The 18280-nt window shown below is 35.7% G+C and overlaps 1 protein-coding gene across 3 annotated transcripts in view; it reads left to right on the forward strand.

Annotated features, from left to right (window-relative positions):
* The window catches only part of BEND5 (BEN domain containing 5), a 918531-nt gene that overhangs the window by 154565 nt on the left and 745686 nt on the right, over nt 1-18280 (forward strand). For all 3 annotated transcript variants that reach the window (XM_081947742.1, XM_081947743.1, XM_081947739.1), the window contains exon 4: nt 320-414. In XM_081947742.1, the coding sequence (XP_081803868.1) occupies nt 320-414 (95 nt within the window). The remainder of the gene's footprint in view (nt 1-319; nt 415-18280) is intronic.

Here is an 18280-nt window from a genome sequence, read left to right on the forward strand (position 1 = left end):
AATCTTAGGCAGTTTGAAAGATTCCTACATGGAACCATTGTCACCCTAAGTAATTGCTCACTTAACTACAAAATATTTTTCAATCCTTGGGCAGACAGTTTTGATACAATACAAAAAGTACTCTAAGAAGAATGTTGGAAATGTTAAATGTACAGACCTGGAGAGTTTTGTAAATGGTTGCCTTATTGCCTGTGTTTTAAGCTGTGCACTATTCTGTTATAAAAATTTAACATGTAGAAATCTCTCTCTGTGTGTGTGTGTGTGTGTGTGTGTGTTATACAATATAGCTGAGATTCTCTTTTTGTATTGTGTTTTTCAGAGGGTAATTTTCAATATTGTCAACTTCAGTAAAACAAAGAGCCTCTATCGAGATGGCATGGCTCCAATGGTAAAATCCACAAGCCGGCCTAAATGGTAAGTTAACACTCAGTGAATATTGTCTTTACGGAGTAAGCTTCAGCTATGATATTTTAGAATCATTTCTTTTTTCTTTGTGGGGTTCATTAAGCTCTGGTCATCTTTATTCTCTTTGTATATGCTTCACTGTTTTCCTTCTAAAGCAGCATTTGTTCTGATAGTGTGTGTGGACTGACCTTGCGAATGAGTCAGTGTTAGTATTTGGCTCTACCAAGGATGAGTGATCTCCCTGTCACATTTTCATAGCATTTCACTGGATAGTCAGCTCAATTGAATGCTAAAGGATGGATCACTATAATGTTAACCATTTTTTTGACTAAGGTTATATGGGGCAATTCAAATGATATATAGAACTGTGGGGTAGACATAAGTTCTTTTACACACGGCAAAACAAAGCAAGACAAGTAGATCAAACCATATTCTTAAAGCAATTTGTTTGTATTGAGAATGAGAACCAAAAGCTATATTACCTGTGCTGGGCTATTTGGATACAGTTAGCAATTTTATTTTGTTTTATTATCCTATGCGAAAATGTTTGTGATTTGTTGTATCAATCAGTATGCTATTACAGCTGCAGGTATGTGAAATATTATTGTCTTCTGTTTACTCAGATCTTATATGAGGCAATTTCAAGCACAATTATGTATAGATAATATTAAGCAAATGTGTGCCAACTTCTGACCTCCCTGTTCCCAATAGCATGTCTTAATATTTCCCAATCAACTTTAGAATTCCCTTGAATAGTCCTTATTATGCTTTTTATGTGGTTCCATATTGAAATATAATTCTATATAAACCGTGTGGAAAAGACCCTGAAACTAGGAAATGAAAATTCAGCCTTTTCCGGTATATTTAAGTGTGACATTCTTACATCTTCTGTTCAATAACATACAGACTCAGTTGTGAGCGAATACTTTTGGCAATATAGGGTATATTGGCCAGTTGTTCATATGTATACCAGAATATATTTTCAAAAAAAAAAAATTAATGAGGCAGAAATTCTGTACCAATGATAGGCTCTTTTCATTTTATTTTCTGCGAATTTATCCGGTATGTATAAATAAAAGCAGTAGAAACACACTCTTATTCAGACTAATTATTATTACATGAAATAACAGAGGATTTAAAATAATGCAAATGAAAATAAAATAAACAATAAGGAAAATAGAATAAAAATATAAAACTAAATACATAAAAATAGTTTGGCCATTGTGCTTTACAGAATGGAATACATATTATTGACACCTCATACATTTTTTTTATCTTTGCACCAAACATGTTATGTTCCATTAAATTTTAAGAAAACTACTACTTTCCATAGTAATCACTCTTTATTATATTGGTAATTATACTGTATCTCACTTTTTCACTTAAAGCTTAGAATAACCTATAGGTGTTTATCCTGCCTAGCAATTTCCTGTTTAGATATGATAGATAATTTGATTTATTTAGCTTCTGCAGTTGTAACCAAAAATAGATTTTTCTTTCAGGACATTGATACACATCCCTGAAGAAGAAATCATTCTGTAATAGAAACCAAACAGTCATAGTTAATGAGCAGCTTCTTTCATTTACTGCACAGAAAAAAAATTACAGATGAACATTGCTTTTGTCATTAAAAGTACTATACCTACACATTGACTTTCTCATGAAAACATTTCCAAACCATTATTGGTCCTTATCTTGTGACAAATCTGTGTTATTTACATATAATTTAAATATACTTGTACTTACAAAAGTAAAAATACCCTGCATATTTTTTTCAAATTTAGCCAAAATACTCTGCTTTTCTAAAAATGAAAGATAGCTGCAATTATATGCACTCACTATAAATTGATAGTTAAATACATTGAGATCAGAGTGTCTTGCTTTTTCCTAATCTTACATACCTTTACCTAACACCTCTGTACAGAAAGATTGGACTCTTAGTTGGACCCAATTAGCTGTCTGGGAGAGGTGGTTTTTAACTTCTCTACTTAGTTAGGTTCAGATCAGTGATCATCATAAAAGATACCAGAGCATAACATAGGTACCAAGAGTTCTGTTACATGCCAGTCATTAATTCTATTCAAAATTCAGTTGCATTTGTTGGCATGCATTAATTAACTTTGGAAAGATTTCAAACACAGTGTATCACAGAGACTGGAGACCATTCTAATCTTGGAGAGTAAGGTATTTCACAATAGGGGAGACTTATACAGAATGTCCACCATTGGTCCTCCTTGTGTTGCAACTCCTTGAGCAGGCATTTTGGCAGCATTTATGTCTTTTAAGTACTGTGTCCTTAAGCCGTTGGGTATTTAACCAATCAGTATCTTGAATTGCACTTGAAAATGTACTGGTAACCAATCCATTTCTGGTGCAATATGTATAAAATGCCACTATTGATACTGATCAATAAGAATGTATTCTCATCACCGAGCTCAGTCCTCCCGATCACCAGATTTCGACTTCCCTCTTGATGAAAATAGCTTGCTTATCGTAGGAAGAAGAGTTTTCTAGTAGTGAATTTATTATATGCTAGTCTTGAACTTTGGAAAAGGTTGGGGCTACATTTGCAATTGCAACAAGACTTCTGAATTATGGAAACCCTCACCTTAAACATTAGTCTTTTTTGTATAGCACAGACCACAGTAGACTACTGATATGCTTGCGCACATCTGCATTGCCATCACCATGATTCTACAAGGTTTTGCAAATTTTAAAAAGTGAAGTAAAAATTACTTGTTCAGTAGGAAATTAGTTTTCTAAAGTCAGCAAATATTATCCCTAGGTATAGAATTACTATAACTTTATATTCAGCAAGAGCTTGTCTCAATAGAGACATTAGCCTTCAAGTTGTGCTTGTCTTTCATAAGCAACAACTGGCTACTCATCATTTAAGTTATATCAACAAAGATCATATGGAAAATTCTAATTAGCACCTATAGAATAGTAGTTTTTCCTTATGGAATAATCATTGTAATAGACAATTTAATAGCAGTAGTAGACATTTTACACTTTGAGATACAAAAAAGGAGCAGAACTTTAAATAACTCCTTGTGATAGTGACTTTCTTCAGAAATGGGTATTCCTTTCTATGCATTATGATGTGATTCACTATTGTTATCAGGACAAGCATCAGTGACCGCAATATTCTGAGCTCACAAGATCCAAGCCAGGTTTTTCGTTTGTTTCAGGGCAGTTCTGTTTGGATAAAAAATAGGTCCAGTAACTGAAACAATAGAATCATGTAACAGAAGCTCTGTGGTTCAGTAAGCAGAGCTTGAAAGCTAAAGAAGCTTCTTGGATGAGAAGTGAAATGTCTTCAAAGTAAAATAAGAAAGTCCAGTTGTCTCTTGAAAAAAGTACCATAAGGACAACCATGATCTAGGTGACTGAGAATCTCCATAGACATTTAAACATAGTTTGGTTTATATATTAGTCAATTGTCCTATTATCATTGCTGAAATGATGTGATAGCTGGATGTATGTTGGGGCACCAATGACCTCTATGAACAGAGGCAGAAATTGCTGCCCAAAGCTGTTTGAGACCTTAGGTGTAGACTGAGGTTAGAGTTATGGTTTCTGTTGCTTTAGAAGCAGATTATTAAAATTCTACTGAATTTATGACCGGTTCCTTAACCATTGCAAAGTTAACCAGAGCTGCCAGTAGAGGTGAAATTATGTGAACATTATGCTTTACTTATTTTCCCAATTTTACATTAGTCCTCTTTCCAAAGGAGAATCTAGCCATTGTTGCCTCAATAAAAAAGAGTACAATTGTAATCTTTCTTTTGCCATTCCATTCTAGAAAAAAGAAAATCGTAGAAGTGTCTCATTATCCCTTGATGTGTATATGGAATGTGGGATGTATTATTCATTTCTTATCCACGGCCCCCAACTCTGATTCTTAAAGACTTTAATCTTTTAGGAGTTGAGGGTCTGGGTAAGAAATTTGCACTGCCTCATATGTATTTATCTCCCTGTGCATATGTGTTTGTATCTGTAATTATATTTTTATTTTATATTAGCAGGGTAACCATGGTAAAATTGTTGCTAGCATGTCTTGTTTTTATTTCACTTTGCAGAATGCCTGTTAAAAAACTATTTGTCTTTCTAGTCAAGTTCTACTCTGACATCTATTGTCTATATTGCAATATTCTTGTAGTATTTTTTTTTCTATACAGTAGTATCTTGGGTGGTGGAGAGTTTCCTGTGGAGTAACTTAGATGCTAATTTCTATAGATGTCGCTAAACTTGTTTTTTCTTCACATCAGGTGGGTTATTGTCTGCATTTTATTTGATAGATTTATAGAAAAGCAATATGGGTATAAAGACCGGTATTTCTTCATGTTTTATTGATCAGGAGAGGGCAAAGCTGTTTAGGTAGCATTTGAATTTTGATTAGCTGTAAACTGCTGGTTTCAGAGTTTCTTTTTTATGTATACATTTGCAAGTTGTTAGCATGTATGTCTTCTGCCTTTCACGCTAAAGAAAATATTATTTGAGATTAGTAGAAATTAGCAGTCATTATATATGGGAAATAATATGAAAGCCAGAAATATGCATGACACACTCTCCCCCACAAAACCACTTATTGACTCAGAGTTAGGGGAAATAAATCTTCTCCTATATATGCCTCGGGCTTTGTAACCCTCAATATCACTATGGAAGTACAGGGATGAGAAAGGAAAATTGCAAGAATGAATTAACCATATGGCATAGGCCTGGTTACTTGGGGAACTGCCTATCTCCCATATTAAAAATGAAGTTCTTCTGAAATGAGGATCTCCCCGAAATCTCCCTTCTGTTGTTTAGAAGGGTGGTGAAGATCTGCATCTCTTCACCCAGCACTTTGATGAAGAAGAGTGAGATTCCTTGCTTCATTTCCAACTAGAGATACATGAAGTGAGCTCTGGAACATATAAGGAATTTGGTGTTGACTGAAATGAAGATGAATGTCATCTTCCAAGTTTTTGGACAGAGTGGGGGTTGATCTCCATTTCATTTTCATTTTAAATGCAAACCATCACAGTAATCTGGAGTTTTGGCAGCCTCTAAATTGTGATTAAATAAATAAATGCCAACATTTTGTACAGTTATTAAAGTATCAGTATTTCAACTGCTGGACAGGATGGAAAAAGAATGAAGGTAATTGTGTCTTTTTGCCCTACTGAAGTAGTAAAATATCAAGGACAGGTAGGTAGGCCAGGAAATGAATAAAAGGGAGCATTATAATGTGAGCTAGAGAGAGATTTAAAAGCTTGTACATTTGTAGTTGGTATTAAATTAAATTCTGGAACTGAATTGTTAAATTACAATTATAGTATAGTCTTTAATATTATAAAACTTAGGTATGTGAATAATTAACATTTAGTAATATTGGGAATTTTCCTCTAGCAAATAAGAAAAATCATAAAAGTATTTTTGCCAGATATTGGAATGACTCTGATATTTGTTGGCAAAAGTTACATCCTCTAACAGTTATTTAAAAGATAGTAAGGTCCTTTTGGAACCTTTAATATATTTATTTCAAACTGTCTTCCAGTTATACCACAGGGATATGTGGAGGTGGAGATGGCACTCTTTTCTACATGATGGCAATGGATGACATAGTCAAGGTTTTTGGCAATTTCTCCCAGAGAAACGGGCAGATGGTAAAGAAGAAAGCAAAGAGTGTAGGCACTGTATGAAGCATGAAAACAAGGGATAACTGAATTCTCAAAAAGAACCAAATGTTATTTTTCTTAGGAGTAATTGCAATATATGTGCTTTGTAGCATTAGTATTTGTTGAAGACTTCAAATTGCCTTAAAGAAAAAATAATACTTTTTCAAAAATATTAGGCACCAATAAAAATTGTAATTTCTGGAACTTAGTTTTGCTGTTTTTTTTAATGAAGACAATTTTGCCAGCTTAAAAACACAGTATTTCAGCTGATTTTAGAATAGTAGTGATATAAAAATGTTTCGAAATATTTAAGATAGGAGTACAGATACCCCCAATATACCCGGAAAGGGCATCACTCCAGCATTATTGGGCAGATATAGATCTAACATCATATTTGGATCTGGGCTCTCATCTCATTTGAACATTATGGGTTAATAGGTACCTCCAAAAGGATACTTCTGAATAAAGGAATGCCACATTTTTTTTCTGGTGATCCAAATTGTAGATATCAGTTTAGAAATTTGTAGGAGTTGAATTATTGGCCAGAGGGACGTGTATAGAATTGGAATTGCTCAGGAGATGTAGTAGAACATTTGTCAATATTCTGACTCTTCTGTATTTAATTTATTTTGGCAAGGAACTAAATGCAAGGTTAGGATTAGGATCCTAAATATAGGATTGCAGTCAGAGTATTGCGCGAGTACACTCACGCATACAAACACACATACATTTGCTAATTGCGCCTGCAATATTTGCTGGTGTGTGTGTGTTTGTATGTGTATGTGTATCTCTATCTTATATATACACATACAGTTTATGACCTACACATGGATTAGAGAACAAATGAAAGTAGACGATATGGATCGACGACATCAGCAAGTATTGGGGGCCCCAATTGTCAAAAGAAAACTCAAGACCATATAGGTTGGAAACATGGGGAAGAGGCCTTCATCCTGCAGTGGATAGGCAATGGCTAAAATGATGATGATACTTGTTTGTTTGTTTGTTTGTTTGTTTGTTTACTACATGAATATAGCAAACTCTCAGTTAGGTACAATTGGGCCACAGCAATGCACACTTCAAAGCAGCATTGAATGAAATTACAAATGATAAATTTTGGCAAGCATTTATATTATTACAATTCAGTGTAATACCATCAGCAGAGCTGGAGGGAAAAACAGCCACAAAATTCTCTACATGGTAAGGCTTTGCCCTTCTAAAGATGGTAATATTGAAATATGAACTCATGTTCTGTTATATAGTAATTTCTATCGAGACATACAGAAACAGCTTATTAATGCCTCTTCTAGCTTGTAAAACTTGTTTATTGCTAATAGCAAAATAATGCAAGGATACTTGTATATTTTTATCTTGCATGCCTTAATTTATTCTGTATGTTCTACTTTTCTATTTCTACTAGGTTCTATTTTAGTACATTTTATTTAATCTGGATTACTAACCTGTAGTAAAGAAGTGGATTAGATTTTATTTAAATTAGTTGATCTGATTTGGAAATGATTTTGTGTCTGTATATAAGCACCCAACAAGGATTTCTAACTTGCAGGTTCTGGTAAGAATAATCAAGGACAGGAGGGTCAAACTCACGTCATCACTTGATGTATCGCAACTTTTTCCCCCTCGTCTGGCACACAGGTGGCAAGTTTGAAATCCCTGATCTAAGAGTTTTGTGGGAGACACACTATCTATTTCTGATGTCATAATCATTCAATGGTTGGTCAGGGAGCATCCTTAATATTTTTGATAATATTCACTAATATCCAGTTTTTAAAAAAATAATATATTAATGTTTTTATACACTTTTTTTAAAAAAATGATGTCCATTGACACCATCTTGGAATGTAATGGGGGCTGTATTGCAGATTCCTGGAATTTACTGCTAGCAATGGGGAAAAAACAGAGTTATCTTGTTTAAACAAAGGGAAGTTATTTCCTCACCCCTCAAAATGAGACAAGTTTGGGGCCAAATATGGAAAGCTAACTTGACTTTGTATGAGAGACCATCTGTTGGGTATATAAAATCTAATTAACATTTTAAATAATACAATATATTGTATTATACAATAAAGCAATAACAACTATGGTATGGATTAGAAATAATCTTTATGTCAGAACTGAAAATTATTGGGAATTTATCAGCAAGATTTATTTAGGAAAAAGGAAATCATGTGGATTTTTGTTCTTGGTATCATTTTTTAATCCTTCATATTTTATCTGTGCGAAATATTCAGAAAGAGCCCCTGCAGAGAAAAACATTAGGCCAGAGAAGTTCAGGTGTGGAGGGCAGAGCACCCAGTGTGTTTTCTCAGCAGACTGTGTTGCTGAGGAATAAAATCATTCCATTGTGAAACATTTCCAATTAAAGCTTTTAAAATGTGAATTTAAAACTTTACAGCAATAGTTGAATTTGAAGTATTGTTCCTGCAATCCCCAAGACTATTGTTTCTTGAAAATGCCTGCATAATTTCATTTTCTCAACAACAACACAATCTATATAATTATTCAATGTGTGAGTAGGGCTGGTTTTGAAATCTTGCAACATGGGACCTGTTTTATGCAAATGCTACATATTAGTCATCTTAATATTTATAAGGAATTAAGTTTGTTTCAGGAATTGGAACTTTTATATATAAACACACACCGTTTCTGTTGATCAGCTGAAGAATTATATGCATATCTGAAAGCAAATGCAGTGCATGGGGAAATAATGACTTACTTCAAAGAATAAAACAAACTATATAACTCTGGAAAGAAAACTAGAGAAAATATTAGGCTAATATAAGTGAGAAAAAGCATATTTGTTGAATTAAAAAATGCCGACATGCATAATTCCATGGATATAGAGAATAAGAACCACTGTTCAAACATAGTAAAGGTAGTCTTCACTTAATGACCTGACACTTAGCAGATGTGACAGACCCCTCCCCAAGTTTTTTTTATGACCTGGTTTTGAAGTTACAGCCATTGTAATACCCTGTGGTCATTTGTTCTTAAGATCGACTATAGGGATGCTACAGCACCTCTCTTCCCCTCTCCCCCCACTTTGCCCTGCCAGATCCCCCCTGGAATTGGGCATACTCCTTACCTTCCCCACATCATACACTTACCTTTTTAAGATTTCCAAATCTCATGTTGGGGAAGGAGGGCAGGCCACTTGTCTCTGGGCTGCTAGGTTGCCTTCCAGAAACGGCTTCCATTTTGAGCACTCCTACAATTCCTTGCCATTGCACTGAAATGGAAGCTGCTTCTAGGAACTTAACATACTGTAGTCTACACACTGCTGAGAAAGCTCTGTAGCTCCAGAGAACTTCAAAAAATAAGAGTGCAATGGGTGATGGGGAAGGGAAGGAGGGCTGGTAGGGGACAAAAGGCCTGTGGTGGCCCAGTGTGACTGGGAAAGCCCTGTAGGGACTTGGTGGATGGGGAAAAAATTAGCAGGGAGGCAAGGGCTGTGTCTCAAGGTGGTGGGGAAGGCCATCGGATGCTCTGGGCAGGCAGGTCTCAGTATAAAGATAGAATATGAATTGGTGGATAGGGAATATGTATTAATTAAATTAAACAAGTCCTTAGAAGGCTTGGTATGTAGAAAATTGGCCAGTTTGTTACTCTGAGCAGCTAGAGTGAAGCCAATCTTGCAAATGCCCCTACATTTCTGTATTTTTCTCCCTAAATATTTAAATCAATGTCATTGTTGGAAATCAATCGAGTTTACAAGAAACTGAAACTATGGGAGAGATCAGTATCATTCCTAACCTGGTTGCTTTTGAGAAAGAAAAAAGACATTTTAAAGGAATTATTTTGCTTTTGGTAAGTATAAATAGGAATACTATAATAGGAGACAGAATGCTTAGGTGCTCTTTTATTACATAATCTTTCCTACCAACATTTCTGTCCCTAGTTTGTACATAGATTCTAATTTTATAAACAAATTTAAGGTTCTGAAATATAGTCTTAGACCCAATTGGTGTAATGGTTAAGCCAGTTGTAAGAAGTAGGCAATGGCCAATGACTTCTGAAAAACATTGCCAAGAAAACTGCAGAGACTATTCCAGGCAGTCTTCAGAAATTGGACATGATTGAATGGAAGAAAAAATATGCTTAATATAATACAATAAATATATTGTATTATATTTATTAATTTATATGGAAGAAATAGAAAGAAAAAGAGAAAAATGTATATTATTAATGCATTAGAACCATTATATATTAAGCAGTGATTTAACTCTTTAAATTCTAAAGAACCTGATAGTGTTTTAAAGATTTCAGATAACTTGATTCTATCACTTTGCATTCTTTTAAAAAACAAACAGAATTAGAGCAGTTCTGTTCATGTGTATTCATAGGTAAGGAACGGATTTGTTCACAACCTCAGGAAATACTTTTAAGTAAATATTGTTAGCAATGAACAATTTTTTGCAGGCATTATTATTTTCTTTACTATCTATATAAAGAAAAAAAATATTTAAAACAGTGACATGGTGCCAGTACTAAGGTGATGTAAATGACACATTGCATTTTTTCCCTGTGATCTTAATCTCTTACTTATTTTACAAGGTATGAACTGAAATGTCTATTTACGCTGTTTCTTATATCATTCCTTTGTCTGTGACAATATTTTACCTAATTCCCAAACATAGGAATGCATAGAGTCTTTGTTTCTACTGTAAATTTATTTTATTGGGGGGGGGGAGATTGCATTTATGGTCCCTCGTGTGTGGGATCCTTCAGGCTTGACCCTTTTTACTGTCATGTTCTACATGTAACCCCTGGTTCATCTGTTTGCCAGTTCAGGTTTTGGTGTCATCAGTATGCAGTATGCAGCTTATTATATCCAGCTCTACATCTCAACCTGGCACAGGTGAATCTGTTCATGTATTGACCCAAATGTCTGGAAGCTGTTCAGGTCTGGATGAGGTGAAACAGACTTTCGCTCAATCTTAACAAGACTGAGTGATTGTGGCAGTATGAATCCCCAAATTCATTAGGGATGTTACCAACAATGGTCTGGGATGGTAGTGAACGACTCCATTCAAGACTAGTGCACAATCTGGAGGTACTTCTAGCCTCATAGCTACTGTCAAAGGTAACAACTGTGTCCAGGTGGATCTTTTAAGAGGTTCATGTTGTGTACCAGTGGCCATTCAGACAGTCCCTGTGACTTCACAATTAGATTATTGTAATGTGGTCTGTAGGAGGCTGCCCTTGAAGACTACATTGAAATTACAGCTGATTCAAAATGCAAGCAGTATGTATGTGTCTTTTGGTATGTCCGTGTATCACCACTGTTATCTGAGCTGCATTGGCTGCCAGTCAACTTCTGACTGCATTGTCATCTTGTGGGACTAAGGAAGTATGTGTTCTCTATTATGGTCTCCAACCTCTGGAACAGAAACAAGAGTCAAGGACACCACCAACTTTTCTAGGGTTCTAGAAAGCTTGAAAACCTGGCTTTGGTCCCAGACTTGTAATTGATGTTTTATTATTTGCCAAGGACAGGGGTGGGTTGCTGCCGGCATTACTGCTGGTTCGGTGCACATACAATTATGAGATATCTATAGGATATTTTTGTTTTGGCTCCAGTATTAAATACTTTCCTGGTTTAGAATTTTTTCCTGCTTTATTTCATCGAGACTGTGAGGTCGTGTGATTAGATGGAATGTGAATAAAATAAAGGATTGTCCAGTCCCTTTTTAAACAAATAAAGAAATGAAATAACTTTTATTAAATAACCTAAAATGAAAAGGCTAAATGAATATTACAACAGATCTGTCAATGCTGTGATTTGCACTATTTTCATAACATTAGATAGATAACATCTGAAAGAAGGAGATTTTCCAAGACTAGGATAGTCTTCCTTAGACCAGTTTAAGTAGACCAGACTACTTATTTTCCCCAGTTTCCTTTTCCTTCTGCAATATCAGCCAGCAGAAGGTGTTCCACACTGCCACGCTTTGGCAATTAAACAACTTAATAAAAAAAAAAACAATTTTTATCTCCATATTTTGGAGGACAAATTCATATGCAGTCAAATTTTACAAACAGAAAATAAAAAAAATGTTGACAAATAGAAACTGGACACATTTTAGATTTACAAAGTTGGAAATTGGAACCGATATATTCAATGTTTGATTGTTTAAACAAGTTTTCATTAACAACAAAGATAATTATTTTGTGCAGATATCATAATAAACACAATATAGGCAAAGTTTTACACAACTATCTTTATGGATAGCAAGAGGTAGAAGATACTGAGAATATGACACCAAATTAATTGCAGGTCATTCATCTTATACTAAACTCTTATTTTTGTATGATATAACAAGCTATCATTACATAAACATCCAGAAGTGAGACTCAACATTTGACCCTTGAAATTTCATTTTGGAGATTTGAAATGTATTTAATAATTTATGGGTCAAATATTTCAGTTTTCCTATTTTTTGAAAATATAAGACCAATGTTCGGAACAAGCTGGGGGTTTAGTTCTATTATATATTTGGAAAAATATTTGTTGTGGTTTATTTAGAAATTGTTAGACTACATTGTCTCATGCTAAGTTGCCACACCCCAATAACCCAGGCCCTTTATCAATTACCTTGAGATTGCTCCATTCATTTCTAAACAATATTTGAAAATTACTTACGTTGGCCCCTGAAGCAGATGTCTCTAAACAGATTCTCCATTACTTTTCTGTGGTCCTAATTTCAGGAACTTCTGCCCTTTAAAAGTTGTTGATGTGAAGCAAAATACTTCATACTCTTGCTTCAAAGTCCCCAATGAGGAAGAAAAGGAGGACTTAATAGGCTTTGGGGGTCTTTTTGGCCCCCCCAGAGCTGTTAGATTTCACTACTAGCTCTAGATGGAATACTTTTTCTTTCAAAGCGTAGTTGGTAAAGTTTAAAAGTCACTTTACCAGAAGATTTTTTTTTTCCTGAGAGGGGCAAGTCAGAAAAAAAGGTTGGCCTTAAGAATCCACTAGGGCTTAATTTGCTTTAACCAGAGGAAAACTCTTTTCTTCTTTGTTTATTTGCCATATCAGCAAAGTCTCCTAATTAAAGGCTTCTATGATGCCTTATATGAGAATAGGTGTGTTCAAGGTACATTCGGCAAACTATCAAAAAATATAGCCTTTTTATTCATATGGAAAATGGAGTTTAAAGGTTTATTTTTAAAAACAAAACAAAACTCAACCCTGTAATGTCCTGGAAACGTCTACATTTAATTATAAATAGCAGGTATAATAAATGGGTGGAAAAACATGGAGAAATTGTTTCATATTTGTCCTCTTTGTAAACAAATTATGCACTTATGGAATTGGTTGTACTAGAATGTAAGGCAGTTGTTCAAAATAAATGTCTATGTCTTGCTATACAGAATCCCAATTTTGATTTTAAAATAGCATCGGTTTCACGATACAATGAATTTAAAAAATAGAATCCTGGCTTTATTATTTTTATACATAAAGGTGACAAACATATCTAATACTCCTTCCTCCTCCTATTTTCTCCTTAACAACTGTGTGGTGATTTGGACTGAGAGAAAGTAACTGGCCCAAAGCCACCAAACTGGCATTCATGCCTAAAACAGACGTAAAACTCACAATCTCCTGGTTTCCCAATCCTGGGATTTGCCAATAGTTAATTCCTCTTTCTGGCTTCTGCACAGAGAATTTGCCCACGATGTCTTTCTTCTTTCTGTTTCCCTCTTCATGAGCATATAAGGAGCACATTGAAGGCAAAAAGAAAGAAGGGAATCACACCATCAACTTATTACATATCTTATTTTTTCAACAACAACAACAAGAAGATTTGGAAGAACCACTTGAAACTGGCTTTAAAAGTAGATGGGATTCTTCTGGTTAAAGAACTAGAGCAATTTAGCTAAATCGTTTGACACACAGTTGTAATTACACCAACTCCGAAATGTACTATACTGCAGGTAGTCCTCAACTCAATTGAACCCAAAATTTATGTTGCTAAGCAAGACAGTTGTTAACTTAATTTTGCTCCATTTTAGAACCTCCCTTGCCATAGTTGTTAAGTGAATCCCTGCAGTTAAGTTAGCAACATTGTTGTTAAGTATATCTGGCTTCCCCATTGACTTTGCTTGTCGGTCTCAAAAGGTGATCACATGACCATGGGACACCGCAACCATCATAAATGTGAGTCAGTTGCCAAGTTTCTGAATTTTGATAACGTGTCCTTGGGGATGCTGTAAAGGTCGTAAGTGTGAAAAATGAGTCATTAGTCACTTTTTTCAGTACTGTTGTAATTTCAAACAGTGCTGCTGTAAGTCGAGGACTACCTGTAATATAAGTCATTAGATAAGGGACAGGGAAACGCAGTTTCAACTATGGTTTAGTATGCTTAATTAAGTCAGTGGTTTTGTCCTGCTTAGACCACCAAGGATTGGGTCTTCGTTACCCAGGACACCAAAAGCTAATCTGCCATTTGGCCTGTCTTAATGTTGGAGACCTAAACAGAGCATGAAAAATAGTTCGCACATATGCAGAGGAGATGCTATAAAATGATGAAGTAGTATCTCACTGCACTCTGAAACATCCAAGGATTCCTCAGGGACTGGAGACAGGACTAGTTAACTACCTTCAGAGTATCACATCGGTCGTTTGATTCATTAAAAAGAAAAAAGAAAACATTATCTCCTTTTAACTATAAAACTGAAGATAGTTTTAGTGTTAGATTTTTATTTGTTCTTTTAGAAAATGTTTTATATGTAATTTCTACTCATTTTAATTTTTCCCTTAGGTTGTGTGTCATGCCTGCAGCCATATTCCTTTTGGTTCTTTGGCCTGCCACACCTTTTATTATTCTGCTATGCCTTTTTTATTGTGGGAAAATGGGAGGGGGGATTGTATGGAGTTAAATGCTATGTAGCCAAAGCAAAATTTCTTCTAGAAAGCCAAGGTCATCCTTTGTCTCTGCACCTCGGCACCTGACCGGAACTGGATGGGTGGAACTGCCAGCATGGCAGTGGAAGATTGGACCATGTGATGGACTTGTGGGTGTGGGGGCAAGTTCGTGAACTTTCAACTGGGTGGAGAAAACTGGAAAGCTTTCAGATTTTGAGGTGAAACTTTGAGCAGTACTTTTCCATGGACTCTGATTTAATTTGGGATGCTATTTGGAACCCTGACACTATAAATAAATAAATGCAAAATCTTTTACTTTTTTGTTGAAGGTATAAACTGTTATAACAACTTATTTAAGAAAGTACATTTTTAGCTATTTGACTGTATGGTTAAATCTGGTCATCTTTAATCTTTCCCTCATGAAAAATCATTTCTGTTTGTAATAGGTTTAAAATGGATATGTGTTGGAGACATGTGAACAAGACTTACTTTACTGTTATAACTTCAAATACAGAATGTATATGTAATTATGAAAAATCAGATAGCATTGTCACATTTGATTGGTTTTCTGTGAAGATTTATTTTTATCCCAGTAAGGGGATGAATTCTATTAAAACAAGGAGAGGAAGGAGAGTTACAATGAATAACTGTTACAGCCCCATTTGGACTAGAACAATGAGTGTCTAATTCAAACTACCAAGGAAACATTTTCAAAAGCACTTTAGCGACTTTGAAGTATAAGTTCCATTAGAGTTTTGGATATCACACGCTGAAAGTACTTTTGTTTTCTCTGCGTTTACTCTAGGGTCAGGAAAGGAAAAATAATGCTGCAAAATGAAAATATTCTTTAATGCCTTCATGGATGGGAGCAGACTGTTAAAGTGGTAGCATTCTTTTTTATTCATACAAAGTTGCACAAATTTCATTGTGATTATAAATGTGGAATCTTGTGCACATAGTGTACTATGTTCATAATGGATGTTGTCTTTTGTTCACCATTCCCTGTGTTAAAGTTGTGACATTTTCTGTTACTACAAAATACAGTTGTAAGATGACAGCTGCTATTGTCTGTTGGAACATGTTGAATGTGTGTGTGTGTGTGGGAGAATCAAACTGTTAATGGTCTTTGCTAAACATTAATGCCTTTACAGATGATTTATAAGAAAATCATGCATTTATTGAAATAATAATAATAATAATAATAATAATAATAATAATAATAATAATAATAATAATAATAATAATAATAATAATAATAATCATCCATCAAACTGATGCAAATCCATCAAACTGTAGAAGAAGGAAAACAAAGTTTGAATGATTATGTGAAGCAAAGTACAGAAAAATTGCTGCAGGCTGTGAAAACGGAGAACAGCATAAAAACAAAAGAAACAAAGGCAGAATATAAATAGATGGAAAACCAAAGCTTTGCCCGGACAGCACTTGAAAAACATTAAAGGAAAATGTGATGACAACTTGACATGGACATGGCTTAAGATGGGAACTATCAAGAAAGAAACAGAAGGTTTAATACTGGCTGCTCAAGAACAAGCCCTACAAACTAATGCCATGAAAGCGAAGATACAAAAATCCACTGACAACCCAAATTGCCAACTTGGCAATAACAAAGTCGAAACTATTTCACATTTAATATGTGAATGCAGCAAAATTGCATAAACTGATTACAAAGCTAGACATGACCGAGTTGTTAAATTAATCCACTGGTCATTATGTAAAAAATATGATTTACCTGTATCCAGAAAATCATAGGAACATAAAGTGGAGAAAGTTATCGAAAATGAGAAGGTGAAGATCTTGTGGGACTTTCAAATACAAACGGATCGTCATTTGGAGCACAACATGCCAGATATCACAGTTGTAGAGGCTGAAGTGTACAGTTTATTGATATTGCTGTTCCTGGAGATGCCAGAGTCGAAGAAAAAGAACTAGAAAAAAATAATGAAATATCGCGACCTGGCCATCGAAACTACACGGCTATGGATGAAGCATGTAACAGTGATACCCATTGTCATTGGGGCACTTGGCACCATGTCCAACAATTTTACAAGATACATCAACAATGCTTTTTTCGCCCTATCCAGGCTCCAGAGGCTTTATAGGAGCCTGGGGAGGGCGAAAAGAGCCTCCCCCCCGGAGGCCCTCCAGAGGCTTCAGGGACCGTCCGGAGGCTTCCCTGAAGCCTTCGGAGCACTCAAAAGGATCCTCTGAGCAAACCGGAAGTGACTTCCGGGTTGCTTGGAGGGTCGTTTTAAGCATACCGAAGGCGACAGGGAAGCCTCCAGACGGTCCCTGAAGCCTCCGGAGGGCCTCTGGGAGGGCGGGGAGGCTCTTTTCGCCCTCCCCAGGCTCCTATAAAGCCTCTAGAGCCTGGGGAGGGTGAAAAATGGCTTTTAAAAAGGTGAACTCAGCTGGCCAGCGCGCGCATGTGCGCTGGCCAGCTGACAAGGCATTGCCTCGCGTGCCCTGACAAAGGCTCCGCGTGTCACCTGTGGCACGCGTGCCATAGGTTCGCCATCACTGGTATATGGTATAACAGTCTATGCTAAGTATTACTAACCAAATAGGCAACTTACAGAAAAATTGCCATCAGGAATGATGCGGTGGTAGGATTCAATTTTTTTTACTACCGGTTCTGTGGGCGTGGTTGGTGGGCATGACAGAGGAAGGATATTGCAAAATTTCCATTCCCACCCCAATCCAGGGGAATCCCCATTTCCTCTAGATCAGCTGGGACTCGGGAGGCAGAGAATAGATGGGGGTGTGACGGGGCCAGTCAGAGGTGGTATTTACTGGTTCCCCAAACTACTCAAAATTTCTGCTACCGGTTCTCCAGAACTGGTCAGAACTTGCTGAATATCACCTCTGGTCTGCAGCATGCAATAAACGAATATGGTTTTCTATTTGGGAAGCGGGAAGTTCAATACAGTAATATAATAAGTAAACTTATCTACCAGATAGTAATATTTTCCTATGCCCAAAGTAACTTTGACACTTCATTGCACTTACTTTTTATTCCCATCAACCAAGTCTATCTTTTAGCTGCAGAGGTAGTGTGTGCAGATTGGTTGAAGTATAATCCAAGTGCCCATAGACTAGATGACTTTTTCCATTGGCCATTGGGACAATCATGGGTTCAGAATGTTCAACACAAGTTGGAACAAAGTGGCCCATTTTATTCTACGTTTGGCTTCAAATGCATATCACCTTTCTCTTTTAGTAAGTGCATTTCGTACAATATGTGAAATATATTCTAGAAAAGGAAAAAATGGTAACCACCCTCTTTAAAATTCAATATAACGCATGC

Source organism: Natrix helvetica (assembly GCF_964273705.1).
Source record: "Natrix helvetica genome assembly, chromosome: 3".
Lineage (NCBI taxonomy): Eukaryota > Metazoa > Chordata > Lepidosauria > Squamata > Natricidae > Natrix > Natrix helvetica.